This window comes from Lepidochelys olivacea, assembly GCF_965140295.1.
Source record: "Lepidochelys olivacea isolate rLepOli2 genome assembly, chromosome: 14".
In the NCBI taxonomy this organism is placed as follows: Eukaryota; Metazoa; Chordata; order Testudines; family Cheloniidae; genus Lepidochelys; species Lepidochelys olivacea.
The window spans coordinates 37,562,422-37,584,014 of NC_140424.1; the positions used below are offsets into that span (position 1 = coordinate 37,562,422).

The following is a 21,593-nucleotide window of genomic DNA, read 5'->3' on the forward strand; positions in this document are numbered from 1 at the left end:
TGTGTTAACTAAAGTTTTGTTTTCATTTGTTGCAATAGATAGATAGATAGATAGATAGATAGATAGATAGATAGATAGATAGATAGATAGATAGATAGATAGATAGATAGATTCTTAACTAATTTAGCTGATGTAAGCCCAAAGTAACTCCATTAACTTTAGTTAACTTAGTTTGGATCATTACCACTCTGAATACAGCATTTTACATAAAGAGATTGCACATCACATTCCTGTGGAGACAATACTGTCTTCAGTTGATTCTATCTGTAAAGACACACAGAATGAAGCCATGGTAATGGGAGAAATCTGGAAATTTTATTCTTGGTTAATAATGTTCACCGAGTCAGTTTCCTCAGAGCACCTTTAATTCCCTTGTTCCTCAGGCTGTAGATGATTGGATTCATGATTGGTGGCACCACAGAACAGAGCACACCCACCACAAGATCCAGACCTGATAAACATGTGGAGGGTGGCTTCACGTAGGCAAAGAGGCAAGTGCAAACAAACAAGGAGACCACAATGAGGTGAGGGAGGCAGGTGGAGATGGCTTTATGCCAGCCCCGCTCAGAGGGGATTCTCAGCACCGTGGTGAAGATCTGAACATATGACACAACTATTAAAACAAAGCAGCTGATAGTTAAACATGCAAAAAAGGAAATAACCCCAAATTCATTGAGATATGAGTCAGAGCAAGCAAGCTTGAGTAGCTGGGGGATTTCACAGAAGAACTGATCCACCATGTTGTCTCCACAGAAGATTAACGCAAATGTGTTCCCAGTGTGAAGTGCAGAGCAGAAAATATCACTGATCCAAGCACTGGCTGCCATTTCAATACAAGCTCTCCTGTTTATCACTGTCTCATAGTGCAGTGGTTCGCAGATGGCAACGTAGTGGTCATACGCCATGATGGTGAGAAAACCAAGGTCAACAGCAGTGAAACAAATGAAGAGAAAGACTTCGGCAATGCACCCAGAATAAGAAATCGACCTGGTGTTCAATAGGGAATTGGCCATAGTCTTGGGGACAGTGACAGAGATGGATCCGAGGTTTATCATGGACAAATTCATCAGGAAGAAGTACATGAGGGTGTGAAGATGGTGGTCCAGGGCTACAGCTGTAATAATGAGGAGGTTCCCTATCAGGGCTGCCAGGAAAATCCCTAGAAACACCACAAAGTGCAAAATCTGCAGCTCTCAAGCCTGAGAGAAGCTCAAGAGAAGGAACTCAGTCACAGTGGTTTGGTTGGACATGTTCCTGCTCAGGACATTGTGTGCTGCCTGTGAAGGGAAGGGCAAGGGCAATGTCAGGATAGAGCGCTCCTGCCTCCTCACGTCTGATAATCACACCAATATTCAGGTGCATTATCACACCAGTGTAAATTGGTATAGTTCCCTTAACAGACGGCTCCGTTTCCACCAGCTGACTATCCATCCAAGATGTGGCTTGATAAAAAGCAGTGTAAGTATGGAACGAGTTGCAGTGTAAGTATGGAACAATCTTAGGAACGACGGTCCTGCTATTGCAACAATGGAGAGCTGTTTTAGGAGAGGAGAATGAGGCTCTGTTTGCACTTTGAGCTAGGGGTGTAATTCCCAGCTTGCACACACACACTCGCAGTGGGTCAATGAGAGCTGGTACGAGTATGAGTTGCAGGGTAGCCTGGGCAGTGTCGGTGGAGGCACAGCTGAGCCCTGATGAGTACGTTCCCGCAGGGTACAGGTGGCTTTGTAGCTGTGTGCTCACTGCCACTGCCCAGGGCCCCACAGATACTCCTGCTGTTTGTACTCATGCTAGCGCCCATCAAGCTAGTGCAAGTACGTGAGCTGGGAATTACACCCCTAGCCCTTAGATTAGACAGAGCATAGAAGAGTTTGGCTTGTTTAGCCAAGCAAAACACCAGCTACGGGGGGATATGATCACTCTCTGTAAATAGATCAGGGAGGTGAACACCAGGGAGGGAGAAGAGCTGTTGGTGCTAAAGGAGAATGTTGGCACAAGAACAAATTGGGATAAACTGGCCATTAGTAAATTTAGACTGGAAATGCACAGAAAGTTTGTCCCCGTCAGAGGAAGGAAGGCCAGGAGCAGCCCTGGGAGCAAACAACCCAACTAGAGTTAACATGGGGATGGGTTTCTACATTTCTAAACCACCAACACCGTGTGATTCCCTTGCCCCATGGAAATAGGACACGGACATGCCCAGTGCACTGAGCACCAGGTCATCTCTAATAATTCCACTCTCCCTTTCCCTGCCTTGTCTAGTTGCACTGTGAGCTCATGTGGGGAGTGGCTGTGTCTCACTGTGTCTATCTTCAGTATCCCTGTCAAGAGCATTGGTGTTTAGCTGGCAGCAGCGTGGGGCAGAGGATCTGATGCTAGAATAGGAGAGCTGGGTTCTGGTCCCGTTCACCTCCTTTTGGTTCTTGGGTTGGGTCAGGATAGCCAGACATTAGCGGGCTAGTTCAACTCTGACTCTAAATTGAAAGGTGCTGGTGGGTTTAAAACACATTCTGGGGCTACCAGCTTTGCTTGTTACTCAATTTTTATCATCTACTTGTTATTCCTTTGAAACAGAAATAAGCACAGTTGCAATAGCACAAATAGGTTGGAAATCATGGCATTATTCAAAACTATTGATGTGTCCCACCCTTGCTAACAACTCCATTTCCAATAAGGGGTAGTTGGAAATTTTCGTTCTAATTTTTGTTTTCAAAACCAGGATTTTAAACTAAACAAAAATGTCTGGGAAAGTGTCTGTGATACTATTTTTTTTATAAATTGGAAAACCCAGTTTTCTTTTGTTTTCAAATTAAAATTTTTAGTTTTCAAGTGTTTTCAGCTGAAAAAAATAGTTTTTGGCTGCCAAGTCTCCAAAACTTTTCTGATTTTGGGTTTCTGGTGCAAAGTCAAAATTTTCCACTGATTTTTTTTTTCTGACTGGATCTAGATGTATGACTAAATAGATAGCAAAAACCTTACAGAGTTCAAAATGTAATTTACATGGAAGGTCTTACATATACTCTGTATATTAATCCCCAAATATATTTAATTGAAATAGTGAACTTACTGCGCAGGTCATTGTGGATTTTTCCCCAACTTGTGTTGCATTCGATCCTCCAGCGCCAGGATTCTTTGGTCATTATCTATCTAACTCAATTGTTAACACCACTAGAGTATCTAGAAGCCAAAGGTTAAACTATGTAAGAGTATTTTCTCCCCTCACTCTTAGATTGATCTGATAGAGCTCGGCTCAGACCTATTGCCCTCTGCAGATGAGCTGTGTGCAGCTAGCATTGAGCTTCACTGACATTAAAGGACTGGTGCTGTGGAAGGTGACTTATCCATGTCTATTTTCGGACTTATAGGACTCGCTCCCCGGAGCTCTGCACAGCTCAAAAGCAGAGGCCCAGAGGCAAAAGTTCAAAGAGTCAGAGAGAAAGCCAAAAGGAGACTTTCTTCACACCATACATGATTTTATAGACCTCTGTCATATCTTCCCTTTGTCGTCTCTTTTCTAAGTTGAATAAGCTCAGTCTTTTAACTCCTCATATGGAAGCTCTTCCATACCTCTAATCATTTTGGTTGCCATTCTCTGTACTTTTTCTAACTCTAAACTTCACATAACAGAAGGACCGGGGTCACCCAATGAAATTAATAGGAAGCAGGTTTAACACAAACAAAAGAAAGTACTTCTTCACACAACACACAGTCTACCTGTGGAACTTGTTGCAAGGGGATGTTGTGAAGGCCAAAATTATAATGGGGTTCAAAAAAGAATTAGATAAGTTCATGGAGGATAGGTCTATCAATAGCTATTAGCCAAGATTGTAAGGGATGCAACCCCATGCTCTGGGTTTCCGTAAACCTCTGACTGCCAAAAGCTGGGACTGGACGTCAGGGGATGGATCACTCAATGATTGCCTGTTCTGTTCATTCCCTCTGAAGCGTCTGGCACTGGCCGCTATGAGAGACAGGATACTGGGCTAGATGGATCATTGATCTGACCCAGTATGGCCGTTCTTATGAACTGCACACAGATCCCCAATCCAGTTCATACAGCTTAGCCCTGGTCTACACTAGGACTTTAGGTCTAATTTAGCAGAGTTAAATCGATGTAAACCTGCATCCATCCACACAATGAAGCCCTTTTTTTGACTTAAAGGGCTCTTAAAATCGATTTCCTTACTCCACCCCAACAAGTCGATTAGCGCTTAAATCGGCCTTGCCAGGTCGAATTTGGGGTTCTGTGGACACAATTCGATGGTATTGGCCTCCGGGAGCTATCCCAGAGAGCTCCATTGTGACCACTCTGGACAGCACTCTCAACTCAGATGCATTGGCCAGGTAGACAGGAAAAGAACCGCAAACTTTTGAATCTCATTTCCTGTTTGGCCAGCGTAGCAAGCTGCAGGTGACCATGTAGAGCTCATCAGCAGAGGTGACCATGTCGGAGTCCCAGAATTGCAAAAGAGCTCCAGCATGGACTGAACGGGAGGTACAGGATCTGATCACTGTATGGGGAGAGGAATCTGTGCTATTAGAACTCCGTTCCAGTTTTTGAAATGCCAAAACCTTTATCAAAATCTCCCAGGGCATGAAGGATAGAGGCCATAACAGGGACCCGAAGCAGTGCCGCATGAAACTTAAGGAGCTGAGGCAAGTCTACCAGAAAACCAGAGAGGTGAACGGCCACTCTGGGTCAGAGCCCCAAACATGCCACTTCTATGATGAGCTGCATGCCATTTTAAAGGGTTCAGCCAGCATTACCCCAGCCATGTTGTTTGACTCCTCCAATGGAGATGGAGCCAACACGGAAGCAGGTTTTGGGGATGAAGAAGACGACGATGATGATGAGGTTGTAGATAGCACACAGCAAGCAAGCAGAGAAATCGGTTTTCCCGACAGCCGGGAACTGTTTCTCACCCTGAACCTGGAGCCAGTACCCCTGAACCCACCCAAGGCTGCCTCCTGGACCCGGCAGGTGGAGAAGGGACCTCCGGTGAGTGTACCTTTTAAAATACTATACATAGTTTAAAAGCAAGCATGTGAAAGGATTAATTTTCCCTGGCATTCGCGGCTCTCCTGGATGTACTCCCAAAGCCTTTGCAAAAGGTTTCTGGAGAGGGCAGTCTTATTGCGTCCTCCATGGTAGGACACTTTACCACTCCAGGCCAGTAGCACGCACTCGGGAATCATTGTACAACAAAGCATTGCAGTGTATGTTTGCGGGGCGTTCAAACAACATCTGTTCTTTATCTCTCTGTGTTATCCTCAGGAGAGTGAGATATCATTCATGGTCACCTGGTTGAAATAGGGTGCTTTTCTTCAGGGGACACTCAGAGGTGCCCGTTCCTGCTGGGCTGTTTGCCTGTGGCTGAACAGAAATGTTCCCCGCTGTTAGCCACTGGGAGGGGGGAGGGTTGAGGGGGTAGCCACGCGGTGGGGGGAGGCAAAATGTGACCTTGTAACAAAAGCACATGTGCTATGTATGTAATGTTAACAGCAAGGTTTACCCTGAAAGAGTGTCGCCATTGTTTTATAAAATGTGTCTTTTTAAATACCGCTGTCCCTTTCTTTTCTCCACCAGCTGCATGTGTTTCAATGTTCACAGGATCTTCTCCTTCCCAGAGGCTAGTGAAGATTAGAAAGAAAAAAAAACGCACTCGTGATGAAATGTTCTCTGAGCTCATGCTGTCCTCCCACACTGACAGAGCACAGACAAATGCGTGGAGGCAAATAATGTCAGAGTGCAGAAAAGCACAAAATGACCAGGAGGAGAGGTGGTAGGCTGAAGAGAGTAAGTGGCAGGCTGAAGAGAGTAAGTGGCGGGCTGGAGACAGGGCTGAAACTCAAATGTGGCGGCAGCGTGATGAGAGGAGGCACGATTCAATCGTGAGGCTGCTGGAGGATCAAACCAATATGCTCCAGTGTATGGCTGAGCTGCTGCAAAGGCAGCTGGAGCACAGACTGCCGCTACAGCCCCTGTGTAACCAACCACCCTCCTCCCCAAGTTCCATAGCCTCCTCACCCAGACGCCCAAGAATGTGATGGGGGGGCCTCCAGCCAACCAGCCACTCCACCACAGAGTATTGCCCAAAAACCAGAAGGCTGGCATTCAATAAATTTTAAAGTTGTAAACTTTTAAAGTGCTGTGTGGCATTTTCCTTCCCTCCTCCACCACCCGTCCTGGGCTACCTTGGTAATCATCCCCCTATTTGTGTGATGAATGAATAAAGAATGCATGAATGTGAAGCAACAATGACTTTATTGCCTCTGCAAGCGGTGATCGAAGGGAGGAGGGGTGGGTGGTTAGTTTACAGGGAAGTAGAGTGAACGAAGGGGCGGGGGGTTTCATCAAGGAGAAACAAACAGAACTTTCACACCGTAGCCTGGCCAGTCATGAAACTGGTTTTCAAAGCTTCTCTGATGTGCACCACGCCCTCCTGTGCTCTTCTAACCGCCCTGGTGTCTGGCTGCACGTAACCAGCAGCCAGGCGATTTGCCTCAACCTCCCACCCCGCCATAAATGTCTTCCTCTTACTCTCACAGATATTGTGGAGCGCACAGCAAGCAGTAATAACAGTGGGAATATTGGTTTCACTGAGGTCTAAGCGAGTCAGTAAACTGCACCAGCGCGCCTTTAAACATCCAAATGCACATTCTACCACCATTCTTCACTTGCTCAGCCTGTAGTTGTACAGCTCCTGACTACTGTCCAGGCTGCCTGTGTACGGCTTCATGAGCCATGGCATTAAGGGATAGGCTGGGTCCCCAAGGATAACTATAGGCATTTCAACATCCCCCATCAGTTATTTTCTGGTCTGGGAATAAAGTCCCTTCCTGGTTGCCTGTAGCTGAACAGAAATGTTCCCCACTGTTAGCCACGGGGAGGGGGAGGGGCTAGCCACGCAGTGTGGGAAGGTAAAATGTGACCTTGGAATGAAAGCACATGTGCTATGTATGTAATTTTAACAGCAAGGTTTACCGTGAAAGAGTGTACCCATTGTTCTATAAAATGTGTCTTTTTAAATACCACTGTCCCTTTTTTTTCTCCACCACCTGCATGTGTTTCAAGGATCACAGGATCTTCTTCTTCCCAGAGGCTAGCGAAGATTAGAAGGCGAAAAAAACTCACTCACGATGAAATGTTCTCTGAGCTCATGCTGTCCTCCCACACTGACAGAGCACAGACGAGTGCATGGAGTCAGACAATATCAGAGTGCAGGAAAGCACAAAATGACTGGGAGGAGAGGTAGCTGGCTGAAGAGAGTAAGTGGTGGGCTGAAGAGAGGTCTGAAGCTGAAAGGTGGTGGTAGCATGATGAGAGGAGGCAGGATTCAATGCTGAGGCTGCTGGAGGATCAAACTAATATGCTCCAGCATATGGTTGAGCTGCAGGAAAGGCAGAGGAGCACAGACCGCCGCTACAGCCCCTGTGTAACCAACTGCCCTCCTCCCCAAGTTTCATAGCCTCCCCACCCAGACGCCCAAGAACGCGGTGGGGGGGCCTCCGGCCACCCAGCCACTCCACCCCAGAGGATTGCCCAAGCAACAGAAGGCTGGCATTCAATAAGTTTTAAAGTTTTGCCCACACTGCCAGGGCCCGTGCTTTGAGAGAAGTCTGTGTCCATGTCCTCATGACTCTCGTCACCACGCTGATGTTGCCTCCTCGCCCGGTATTGCTTTGCCAGGTTCCGGTGCTGCATATACTGCTGGATAATGCGTGTGGTGTTTAATGTGCTCCTAATTGCCAAAGTGATCTGAGCGGGCTCCATGCTTGCCATGGTATGGCGTCTACACAGAAAAAAGGTGCGGAACAATTGTCTGCCGTTGCCCTGACGGAGGGAGGGGGCGACTGATGACATGGCTTATAGGGTTGGCTTACAGGGAATTAAAATCAACAAAGGGGGTGGCTTTGCAAGAAACTGAATGGCCCCCTCAAGGACAGAACTCAAAACCTCAAGGATAGAACTCAAAACTGGGTTTAGGAGTCCATTGATTTCACAGAGGGAGGGAGGAGAAAATGAATACAAAACAAATCTGGTCTATTTCTTGTTTTGAGCCCCTTCATCTATCTTTATACATCTTGCTGGCAGCAGACTGTGCAGTACGACCACTAGCCATCATCATCTCCTGGGAGCTCGGCAGAAGACTGTGCAGCATGACTGCTGGCTGTTGTCTTCTGCTGGCTGCTGATTAAAAGACAGTGCATTGCTGGTAGGACTCAATCACCATGAGACGAAACTTAAAAGGGAAACACTGAGTCACTCCCATGTTTGCCCAGGCACCCCTGACCTCATCGAGGTCAGTTAAAAGAGCACCCTGGACTACGTTGACGATGGCTACCAGTCATACTGCACTGTTTTCTGCCAAAAGGCAATAAGCTGCTGCTGTGTAGCAATGCAGTACCACGTCTGCCAGCACCCAGGAGACATACGGTGACGGTTACCTGAGCGGGCTCCATGCTTGCCATGGTATGGCGTTTGCACAGGTAACTCAAGAAAAAAAGGCGTAAAATGATTGTCTGCCCTTGCTTTCATGGAAGGAGGGAGGGAACGGGGGCCTGACAATATGTACCCAGAACCACCCGCGACAATGTTTTATCCCCATCAGGCACTGGGATTTCTACCCAGAATTCAAATGGGTGGCAGAGACTGCGGGAACTGTGGGATAGCCACCCACAGTGCAATGCTCCGGAAGTCGACGGTTGCCTCGGTACTGTGGACACACTCCGCTGACTACAGGCACTGAGAGCATTTGTGTGGGGACACACACAATTGACTGTATAAAAACGCTTTCTACAAAACCGACTTCTATAAATTCAACCTAATTTCGTAGTGTAGACATACGCTTAGATGCTTGTGCCAAAACATTGCCACTAGCGGCCTAGAGGGGTGAATGGTCCCTGTGCAGGCAGCAATGAATGCAAGGCTGGGCGTTGAACACTCCAAAGCTCAGGCCTGGTTGTTTCTGTTGTTTTTGTTTGGCCAATGATGAAAGAGTGGCCAACTGTAAATTTTGAGGCTGGATAAATTTCTACTTCTCAAAGCCTTCAGCTGGCATTTTCAAAGGGGCTTAATTTTTAAAGGTGCTCAGCTACCATGGACTGTCAGATATCCAGCAAATGGAATAACCTTTAACTTATACCCAACTGGGAAGCAAATTAAACTGTGTGAACAAATTGATCTGTCTCAGCCCCCAAACTCCTGCTTTTGAAAATCCCACCAGGCACCTACATACCTTTAAAAATCTGGCCCTTCCATGTTCTAAAATCACTGGCCTTGACAAAGCCTCAGTTAGTGGCCCAGGCTCCCTATTCAATGAATGGGAAGAAACAGGTGCCTAACAATGGGATCCACACAAGTCAGCATGCGGGGCCCAGAGGCACCTAAGCTAGCCAATGTGAGATACAAACCAGAAGGGTGTGTGCTAAGCTGTGTCCCTGTTGCAGTATAAGGTGCCTCAGTCCAGGTAGGCAGGAAGCGTCCATCTTGGCTTGTGATCCACAATTGGGAACCCTCTCCTAGGGTCAGTCATATATGGTATTTTTTTGCAACGAGGAGGAACCCCTCCCTCATAACTGTCAGACCAGTGGTTAGGGTACTCACCTGGGATATGGGAGATCCCTGGTTCAAATCCCTCCTCTGCCTGATGAGGAAAAGGGATTTGAAGAGGGATCTGCTACCTCTCAGGTGAGTGCTCTAACCACTGGTCTGTAGGATATTCTGATATGGAGCGCCCTCAATCTGTCCTGTTAAAGCTGTTCCACTTTGGATAAAGAGGTAAAGAGTCACTGGGACAGAGAGAAAGCAAGCACGAGAATGACTCTCTAGCCTGGTAGTTAGAGCACTCCCCTGGAAGGTGGCAGACCCAAGGTTCAGTCCCCTGCTCCAATGCCTGTGTAATTATTTATTGACAGGGATCCCCTCCTGATAATACCCCACAGCACTGATGATGTGAACATTGGCACTACATCCTTTCTCAGTGCACACCCTTGTCCGTGTTGATCCCTCTCTGCTCCATTCATCAGTGAGGTGTCTAACGTAACTGACACACCAGGTCCCAGAATCCCAGTTGCAGCCCACAAGGCGAGGAAGCCCTAGAGCCATTGACCTGGGAGCCCATCCCAGGAATTACAGGCTCCCAGGTCCAGGGTAGGGACTTGGAAGCCCTGAGAGCCCTGGCTCGAGACAGGTCTTCAGCATTCCCAGGCTCCCTGCTTCTGAGCCACACTTAGAGACGGGGATCCCAGGGCTTTCAGTCTCCCAACTCTGTGGTGAGGAGCCTGGAAGCACTGCTCTGAAGCCAAGGACCCTGAGAGAACGGGCTCCCCAGCTTGGCAGGCAGGCACTGCTCCATGGCCAACCTGCTTTTGCTTCACTGAAAGTTCATGGAACCCCAAAGTTCCTGAGTTCTATGACTCTTTGAGTTCTATGAATCAGCATTTTTGGACAAAACTCTGTTTCACTGGAAAATTTCCATCTAGCTCAATACGTGGCCTCCCTGTTATTGTCTCAGCCAGAAGCTGGAGTGTGCTCCACCCTGTATCATTGGAAGAACTGACTGAATACAGCAAAGTCATCCCTGGGTGACTCGTAATGTTACTTTTTCAGAGAATTTGATTCAGCTGAGTTCATGACCCCTGTGTGAATATTCCAGCAATGCAGACAGGAAAATTGGTGAAATCAATGACATTTAAGCAATGAGATGGGATTTTCAAAGGGGCCTCAGGGATTAATGTGCAGAACTCCCATTGAAATTCAATAGGAGTTGGATGCCTAAATACCTTAGGCCCAGTTGAAAATCCCAGTGTCTCAGGTTGGACTGGCCCTTTAAGGGGAGATGGTCTCATCCACACCTGTGCCCTGTTATTCAGTCCCAGATGATGGGCTTGATTTTGGGGCTGTGGGTGGGTCAGGTGACCAGGCATCATGGGAGGGAGCCTGATCCATCAGAGCAAGGGGTACCAGTGGGTAGGACAGACCCAGGGGAGGTCTGTCTGGAGAAGCTCAGAGTCTGGAATGGGTCTGGCAGAGCGCCACTGCTCAGAGAGATCTGAGGAGCAAAGAGAGCTGGACCTGATGCCCTGATCCAAGGGTAAAGACTAGAAGAGGGCACAGGGAGTCTCCTGCAGGGAATCCAGAGGGGACCCAGGGTCAGAGAGGACTTGGGAAGAAGCTCTCCATAGCTGCCAGAGGGGAGGACTGGCTGGAGTGACCTGCACTGCAGGGCAGGAACAAAACCCACAGAGGGAATTAGGAGTCCAGGATGGGTGTAATGGCCTAGTGAGCCTGGAGAAGACAGCCTTGAGAGACTGGCTTTGAGATAAACTTTTATTTTATGTCAATAACCAGACACCAGAGCAGAGAGAAATTTAAATGCACCAATTGTAGCAGTTTGTTTAATTGGGGAAGGGGAGAAACTGAAGCAGCGGCAAGTCTGAGACCAGTTGGCCCTATCCCTAATCCAACAAAACACTTAAGCATGAGATTAACTTCCAGTTTTCAATGGGACTACCGTGTTTAAATTAAGCACATCCTGAAGTGGTTTGCTGGATCAGGGCCTTAGTGCAGAATATTCAGTGGAGGGGAGTTTCAAATTCACAACCATGTGTGTTTAGAACAGATCCTGAGGCCGTGTAAATTCTCAGAGCTTTGTTGACTTCAGTGGAGATATAACAATTTACTCCAGCTGAGGACTGGCCCCTTCCTTTTTAAGGAACCTGTGTGTGACAGTTCAACTGATCCACTCAGGGAAGGGAAACAGAGCATGTTAAAAATATATCCAGCCGAAACAGCTCAAAGTTCAAATGCTGAGTACTTAGGATGAACTGTGTAGATGAGCTGTGGAGTAAGATATCGTCAGAGAAATTCTTTGGTAAATGTTTAATAATTAATCTTTATAAGAAAATCATGATTTGGGCATAGTCTTGAATAGGAAATGAGTCACAATAATTTCCACAAATTATTCATTATCTATCTATCTATCTATCTATCTATCTAACAGTTCACAATCAAATAGAAATCTATCATTATGACACAATTAGGTTGCGTGTTAGGACAAAGAATGGTCCTCTCTCTCTGCCTATCTAATCTCAGACTCTGCCTTTGTCTATCGTATGTGTAGTGTACACAACCACACACAAAGATAGTATTCTAATAGTAATAAAAGGCCAACTTCTGAGATCCTTTCTCAGTTTGGAGGTGACTAGATTTACACTGGATGGCATATGGAATACCAGATCAGTGCATGTATCAAGGTTCCTTCCCCACTCTGATTCTCGGGTATAGATGTGGGGACCTGCATGAAAGACCCCCTCATCTTATTCTTACCAGCTTAGGTTAAAAACTTCCCCAAGGTACAAACTTTGCCTTGTCCTTGAACCCTATGCTGCCACCACCAAGCGTATTAAACAAAGAACAGGGAAAGAGCCCACTTGGAGACGTCTTCCCCCAAAATGTCCCTCCAAGCCCTACACCCCCTTTCCTGGGGAAGGCTTGATAAAAATTCTCACCAATTTGTACAGGTGAACACAGACCCAAACCCTTGGATCTTAAGAACAATGAAAAATCAATCAGGTTCTTAAAAGAAGACTTTTAATTAAAGAAAAGATAAAAGAATCACCTCTGTAAAATCAGGATGGTAAACACCTTACAGGGTAATCAGATTCAAAACAGAGAGAATCCCTCTAGGCAAAACCTTAAGTTACAAAAAGACACAAAAACAGGAATATACATTCCATTCAGCACAGCTATTTTACCCACCATTTAACCAAAGGAAATCTAACGCATTTCTAGCTCGATTACTTACTAACTTTACAGAGTTTCTGAGCTGCATTCCTGATCTGTTCCTGGCAAAAGCATCAAACAGACAGACAGACACTTCGTTCCTCCCCCGCCCTCCAGCTTTGAAAGTATCTTGTCTTCTCATTGGTCATTTTGGTCAGGTGCCAGTGAGGTTATCTTAGCTTCTTAACTCTTTACAGGTGAAAGGGTTTTGCCTCTGGCCAGGAGGGATTTTATAGCACTGTATACAGAAAGGTGGTTACACTTCCCTTTATTTTTATGACAGCATGTGATGTCATTTTTCCATTTACATGAAATTATAACAAAATTACCCCAGCCAAATAACTTGCACCAGTGTTTATGTTACTACTGAATTTAGTCCCATGTCTTTGGTCCAAGAACTTGTCAGTAGTAAACTGGTGATGCAAGTTGAGCTACTTTGCATTAGCTCTGGTTTAGCTGAGATGGGAATCTCACCCTTACATGTCTGTTGCATTCACTTTCTCCAGGCTGCCTTTAGCCCCACTTGGATCCTTGTGTGTACAAACCATTGACCAAATCATGATTCCTTTGAAGTGAGTGGCTAAATTCCAGTTACTTCAGTGGGGATCAGAATTTGGCCTTGTTATCCAGAGTCTGATTGTCTTTAGGAAACATTGCAAAACCTTCCTCTTAAATAAGCCTTTCAACAACAGCAAGAATGACACAACATTGATTTATGCAGTGGTGTTTTAGCCATGTTGGTCCCAGGATACTAGTTAGACAAGGTGAATAAGGTAAGATCTTTTATTCCTCAACTTCTGTTGGTGAGAGAGACAAGCTTTTGAGTTTACACAGCGCTCTTCTTCAGATCTAGGAAATGTACTCAGGGTGTTACAGCTAAATAAAAATTGGAACAGATTGTTTAGTGTAAGTAGTTAACACATATTTCAAGGGACCATTCAAGGTGAATTGGCCTGTTGACGACACAGGGTATCATCAAACAGTTACAAACCATACTCAATAGGGACCACGTCCTGAAAGAAATACTTCCAGAACTCCCTGTTCTGGCCTTCAAACAGCCTTCCAACCTCTCCAAGCTCATCCTCAGAAGCAAGCTCCTCAGAGACCAGGACACACCAACTCAAAGCGACACCAGACCTTACCAGAACAACAGATACAAAACCTGCAGACATATCTCCACTGCTGTGATGATCAGCACCCCCCACAAAACACCTGTCAAAATTCATGGGTCCTACACATGCCTATCACAACATGTGGTATGCCTCATCCAGTGCACTAAATGCCTCAATAACAATTATGTGGGTGAAACCAGACATTCACTACGCTCTCGAAAGAACTCGCACAGGAAAATGATAAAAGACAAAAACACCCTATTGCCTGTGGGTGTACACTTTTCATAAAGTGATCATTCTATATCTATACCGTGGGTTTCCACGGTATGCATCCGATGAAGTGAGCTGTAGCTCACGAAAGCTCATGCTCAAATAAATTGGTTAGTCTCTAAGGTGCCACAAGTACTCCTTTTCTTTTTGCACTCTATATCTGATCTCTCAGTCCTTCTCCCAGAGGAAACTTGCACAACACCTTCAAGGGATGAGCCTGGGAGCTTAAATTCATAACTTTGCTAGATCCTAAAAATCATGGACTGAATGGAGACACTGGATTTATGGCTTATTACAACAATCTGTAATCCACTAACCACCCCACCCCCTGCCTCCTTCCCTATGACCTGAGACGTGTTAATGGGTAACTTATTTACACTGATATAAACCTATAATAACTCCACTGATTTAGCGGAGCAAGTGTGGATTTACCACTATAAATACAGCATTTTGCATAAAAAATCACATACCATATTCTTATGGGGACAATAACAGAGTATCATCAATTGATTGTGTTTGTAAAGAAACACAGATAAAACCATGTTCATAAGAGAAATATAGACATTTTATTCTTTGTGAATAATCTCCACCCAGTCAGTTTCCTCAGGGAAGCTTTGATTTCCTTGTTCCTCATGCTGTAGATGATCGGATTCATCACTGGCGGCAGCACGGAATAAAGAACAGCCACCATGAGATCTAGACCTGATGGAGAGCTGGAGGTGGGTTTCAGATATGCAAAGATGCCAGTGGAAACAAACAAGGAGACCACAATGAGGTGAGGGAGGCAGGTGGATAGGGCTTTATGCCTACCCTGCTCAGAGGGGATTCTCAGCACTGTTTGCAAGATCTGAGTATATGACACAATTAAAAAAACAAAACAGCTTAAGCCTAAGCATGCACTCAAGATGAGTACCTCAACTTCACCAAGGTATGTGTCAGAGCAGGCGAGCTTGAGTAGCTGAGGGATTTCACAGAAGAACTGATCCACCATGTTGCCTCCACAGAAGGAGATTGCAAATGTGTTCCTGGTGTGCAGTGAAGAATATACAGTTACACTGATCCAGGCACTGGCTGCCATTTGGACACAAGCTCTCCTGTTCATTATAGTCTCATAGTGCAGTGGTTTGCAGATGGCGACGTATCGATCGTACGCCATGATGGTGAGTAAGGCGAAGTTGGCTACAGCAAAGAAGACGAGGAAAAAGACTTGGGCAACACATCCAGAATAGGAAATGGATCTGGTGTTCATGAGGGAATTAGCCATGGACTTGGGGATGGTGACAGAGATGGTACCGAGGTCCAGGATGGACAAATTCATCAGGAAGAAGTACATGGGGCTGTGAAGGTGGTGGTCAAGAGCTATGACTATGATGATGAGAAGATTCCCTGTCAGGACTGCCAGGTAAAGCACTAGAAACACCACAACGTGCAAAATCTGCAGCTCCCGAATGTCAGAGAATCCCAGGAGAAGGAACTCAGTTATGTTGGTTTGGTTGGACATTTTCTTTCTTAGTTCATAGTGTCCTGCCTGTGGAGGGAAAGACAAGGGCAATGGCCAGGATTATAGTGAGAGAGGGAGTGACTCCAATTCCCCTCTCCATAATATCTCATTATATAAATGTCAAAGGTGCACAGCATTCATCACTTCTATTGACTGGAGTAGTGAGGGCTGCTCACAACCAGAGCACGACTCTGGTGCATTATCACGGGAGTGTAAATTGGCATCGCTCCCTTAAAGTCAATGTAGTTGGGGTCAGTTTACTCCATCTGAGGATCTGGCCTAATATGTGGCTTGATCAAATGCAGTATGGAGGATGGAACAAAACAACCCAAATCCAAGAATGTTAGCCAGCATTGTGCCCCTATTGCTACAGACACCAACTAAAATGCCTACACAGTCTGATTCCCACTTTTCTGGGAAATGCAGGATAGACTCATCCGGAGTCCCACATGGCAGCTCATCTGTGATGATTCCACCCCAATACCACACAGATGGCCTGCTGCCTGTTTACACATTGATTTATGGCACCAAATTGTAGCTGCATTTCCATCTCTGGGCGATGATGGGCTAGTAGCGTCGCTCAGTTACTGCTATGTTGTATTGTTTCCCTCTGTGACTTTATCTCTGTATTGTGTGGGTCAGTGGCAGTCAGGAGACTTGGGTTCTACTCTTGGCTCCACCACAGCCTCTCCTGCCCGGCCTTCCATACAGTTTTGCAACCCCCATGTGGCCCTTGGGCCAAAAAGTCTGCCCAGATTTCGGCTGAAATTGTTTGGTTCTCACAACCTCAATGAAAAGTTAATTTTTTCTGATGAAATTTTTTTTAAAAAAATCTGATCTCTAGATGTCTGCATAATTTGATAGTTAAAGTCTCAAAGAGTTCTAATGACAATTCATATTTCTGATATTAAATTTTCCCTGTACATTAATACTCTAACATATTTAATTGAAATAGAAAACTTACTTTCATAGACTCATAGAATCATAGAAGTGGAAGGGACCTCGAGAGATCATCTAGTCCAGTCCCCTGCACTCATGGCAGGACTAAGTATTATCTAGACCAGAGGTGGGCAAACTTTTTGGCCCAAGGGCCACATGGTAGTTGAAAAACTGTATGGAGGGCAGGGTAGGGGAGGCTGTGCCTCCTCAAACAGCCTGGCCCCTGCCCCTATCCGCCTCCTCCCACTTCCAGCCCCCTGACTGCCCCCCTCAGAATCTCTGACCCATCCAACCCCCCCTGCTCCTTGTTCCCTGACCACCCCCTCCCGAGACCCCGTGCCCCTAATCGCCCCCCCCAGGACCCCACCCCCAATCCAACCCCCACTGTTCTTTGTCCCCTGACTGCCCCCTGGGACCCTCTGCCCCTAACCAACCCCCCAGCACCCCAACCCCATCCAACCCCCCCGTTCCCTGTCCCCTGACTGACCCGACCCCTATCCACACCCCCGCCCCCTGACAGGTCCCCCAGGACTCCCACGCTTATCCAACTCTCCCCCCCCCCCGTTCCCCGGCCGCTGACTGGCCCCCCCAAATCTCTGCCCACTGTCCCCTGACTGTCCCCCAGGACCCCCACGGGAGTGCTCTGCCCCACCGCCCAGAGCACTGCCTGCACAGTGGTGTGGCTGCGGGGGAGGGAGAACAGCACGGGAGGGGCCAGGGCTAGCCTCCCTGGCTGTGAGTTCAGGGGCTGGGCAGAACGGTCCCGCAGGCCAGATGTGGCCCGCTGGCCGTAGTTTGCCCACCCTGATCTAGATTATCCCTGACAGGTGTTTGTCTAACCTGCTCTTAAAAATCTCCAATGAAGGAGACACCACAACCTCCCTAGGCAATTTTTTCCAGTGCTTAACCACTCTGACAGTTAGGAAGTTTTTTCCTAATGTCCAACCTAAACCTTCCTTGCTGCAATTTAAAACCATTGCTTCTTGTCCTATCCTCAGAGGTTAAGAGGAACAACTTCTCTCCCTCCTCCTTGTAACAACCTTTTATGTACTTGAAAACTGTTATCAGGTCCCCTCTCAGTCTTCTCTTCTCCAGACTAAATGAACCAATTTTTTTTTCAATCTTCACTCATAAGTCATGTTTTCTAGACCTTTGATAATTTTTGTTGCTTTTCTCTGGACTTTCTCTAATTTGTCCACATCTTTCCTGAAATGTGGCGCCCAGAACTGGACACACTACTCTAGTTGAGGCCTAATCAGCACAGAGTAGAGCAGAAGAATTACTTCTCTTGTCTTGCTTACAACACTCCTGCTAATACATCTCAGAATGAGATTTGCTTTTTTTGTAACAGTGTTGCACTTTTGACTCATATTTAGCTTGTTATCCACTATGACTCCCAGATTCCTTTCCACAGTACACCTTCCTAGGCAGTCATTTGCTATTTTGTATGTGTGCAACTAATTGTTCCTTCCTAAGTGGAGAACTTTGCATTTGTCCTCATTGAATTTCATCCTATTTACTTCAGACCATTTCTCCAGTTTGTCCAGATAATTTTGAATTATAACCCTATCCACTTGCAACCCCTCCCAGCTTGGTATCATCTGCAAACTTTATAAGTGTACTCTCTGTGCCATTATCTAAATCATTGATGAAGATATTGAACAGAACCAGACCTAGAACCGATCCCTGTGGGACCCCACTCGTTACACCCCTCAAGCATGACTGAACCATTCATAACTACTCTCTGGGAACAGTTTTCCAACCAGTTATGCACCCACCTTATAGTAGCTCCATCTAGATTGCATTTCCCTAGTTTGTTTATGAGAAGGTCATGCGAGACAGTACTAAAAGCCTTACTAAAGTCAAGATATACCACAGCTACCGATTCTTCCCTATCCATACGGCTTTTTACCCTGTCAAAGAAAGCTATCAGGTTGGTTTGACAGGATTTGTTCTTGACAAACCCATACTGACTGTTACTTATCACCTCATTATTGTCTAGATGTTTGCAAATTGATCGCTTAATTATTTGCTCCTTTATCTTTCTGGGTACAGAAGTTAAGCTGACTGGTCTGTAATTCCCTGGATTATCCTTATTTCCCTTTTTATAGATGGGCACTATATTTGCCCTTTTCCAGTCTTCTGGAATCTCTCCCATCTTCCATGACATTTCAAAGATAATCACTAATGGCTCAGATATCTCCTCAGTCAGCTCCTTGAGTTTTCTAGGATGCATTTCATCAGGCCCTGGTCACTTGAAGACATCTAACATGTCTAAGTAATTTTTAACTTGTTCTTTCCCTATCTTAGCCTCTGATCCTACCTCATTTTCACTGCATTCACTATGTTAGACGTCCAATCGCCACCAACCTTCTTGGTGAAAACTGAAACAAAGAAGTCATTGAACACCTCTTCCATTTCCACATTTTCTGTTATTGTTTTTCCCCCCTCATTGAGTAATGGGCCTACCCTGTCCTTAGTCTTCCTCTTGCTTCTAATGTATTTGTAGAATGTTTTCTTTTTACCCTTTATGTCCCCAGCTAGTTTGATCTCGTTTTGTGCCTTGACCTTTCTAATTTTGTCCCTACACACTTGTGATATTTGTTCATATTCATCCTTTGTAATTTGACTTGGTTTTCACTTTTTGTAGGACTCTTTTTTGAGTTTTAGATCATTGAAGATCTCCTGGTTAAGCCAGGGTAGTCTCTTGCCATACTTCTTATCTTTCTTACACAATGGGATAGTTTGCTCTTGTGCCCTTAATAATGTCTCTTTGAAAAACTACCAATTGTCTTCTATTATTTTTCCCCTTAGACTTGCTTCCCATGGGATTTTACCTACCAACTCCCTGAGTTTGCTAAAAAGTCTGCCTTCCTGAAATCCATTGTCTTTATTGTGCTGTTGTAGATAAATCTCTGCATTAAGCATTTTCACATAACTTTCATATGACTTTGTATTATGCCTCTATTTTCCTACAACTTTATATCAGATCCTTATATAGAAAACTTTGTATTGAGCCTTGGTATAATGTTAAAAATGTCTTTTTGCTAGAAGTAGAATAAGATCTCTCCCTCCTGCCCCCCCCCCCGTTAATCAATTGACCTGTTGAATGAACGAGGTGTGAATGGGTAAGGCGTGGAAGGCAAGCACCTCCAGACAGCTGCAACCATTGGAGAGGAGATGGAAGCCAGACCCAAGAACAATAAAACTTGTCAAGTGGGCTCACTAAAGAAGATCAAACATATTGACGGCCTTGGGAGTTAGAAGCGATCACCTTCTTTTGAAAATACCCTCTTTGAAAATAAATGTGGCAGCATTAAGACAACACCCAGAAGGAAGCAGCACAAAGGACCAATGGACACAGACACAGATTTCGTATCTGGCATAGATTTGCATGAGAGAGAAGCTGCTATAAATATGAGGTGTCTTGCAGAGGACCCCAAGTCAACATTGGAGCATCGTTCCAGATCGACAGAAGCCCTGTTCCACCCCTCCCACATCTAATTCACCTGGCCAGTGAAGTTAAGGGGCGCAACTAGTTGGTAACAACAACAAGATGGAGTGTGCTTGTGTATGTATGTGAGTGCATGAGTGTAATATATACCGCATGCATATGATAGAGTATTGATTGATACATGTATTACCAATAAATGTGGTGCTTTGCCTTATTCCCCCTGAAAAGATCCTGTGCAGTACTTTAAGTACAACACTGTTTTTCCTCCTACCATTGCTTGGAATCATGAACTCTACCATTTCATGATCACTTTCACCCAAGACACCTTCCACTTTCAAATTCTCAACCAGTTCCTCCCTATTTGTCAAAATCAAATCTAGAACAGCCTCTCCCCTAGTAGCTTTCTCCACCTTCTGAAATAAAAAATTGTCTCCCATGCATTCCAAGAACTTGTTGGATAATCTGTGCTCTGCTGTGTTATTTTCCCAACAGATGTCTGGGTAGCTGAAGTCCCCCATCACCACCAAGTCCTATGCTTTGGATGATTTTGTTAGTTGTTTAAAAAAAGCTTCATCCACCTCTTCTACCTGGTTAGGTGGTCTGTAGTAGACCCCTACCATGACATTGCCCTTGTTTTTTACCCCTTTTATCCTTACCCAGAGACTTTCAACAAGTCTGTCTCCTATTTCCACCTCAACTTCAGTTCAAGTGTATACATTTTTAATATATAAGGCAACACCTCCTCCGTTTTCCCCTGCCTGTCCTTCCTGACCAACTGTACCCTTCTATACCAATATTCCAGTCATGTGTATTATCCCACCAAGTCTCCATGATGCCAACTATGTCATAGTTGTGTTTATTTACTAGTATTTTGAGTTCTTCCTGCTTATTCCCCATATTTCTCACATTAGTATACAGACATCTAAGATATTGATTTGATTCTCCCCCCACCAGTTATGTCTTGTCTCTCCCTTATTTCTGCTATAGCAGCCCATGCTTCCCCCAGATTCCAACACTTCTCCCAGGTCTCCATGTTTTTGACTTACCTGTGGGCTTTGGTCACCTGCCCCCGTTGAACAAAGTTTAAAGCCCTCCTCACTAGGTTAGCCAGTCCGTATCCAAATATGCTCTTGCCTTTCTTCTTTATCCCAATTTGCAGTGCATTTGATCTTGCAGTGTTAGGAATCATTGGTCATTATCTATCTATCTATCTATCTATGCATCCACTGCCAGGATTGCCTGGTTCTCTCTCTTTCCGAAAGCCCCTCCCAGCTCTAGAGCTGATGCTGGCTTGTGCAAGCTTCAGATACGGTCACAGCCCAGGATGTTCATGTTCTGGGGCTAAATAGCTGACTCCAGTCTCTAGGGCTGTGAGCCCAGGTCTGCTCTCACCTCTGGATCAAACCACCCTGACAACCTGCACTAGCTGATCCTAACCCCACAGAGTGGGAACAGTACCTGCCCTGGATCTCACATGAAGGCAACGTCCCTGGAAGGACCCTTGGCTAAAAACAAGGCAGGGCTAAGTCA

At 45.6% G+C, this 21,593-nt stretch overlaps 1 protein-coding gene across 1 annotated transcript; it reads right to left on the bottom strand.

Moving 5' to 3' along the window:
* Positions 1-335: 335 nt before the first annotated feature.
* On the bottom strand, positions 336-15,670 carry LOC311530304 (olfactory receptor 14A16-like; the record flags this gene model as incomplete). The annotated part of the gene is made up of 2 exons (XM_084646752.1): positions 336-1,042; positions 15,463-15,670. 2 exons carry the CDS (start codon positions 15,668-15,670, stop codon positions 336-338), a joined length of 915 nt encoding a protein of 304 aa, XP_084502878.1.
* Positions 15,671-21,593: the final 5,923 nt, after the last annotated feature.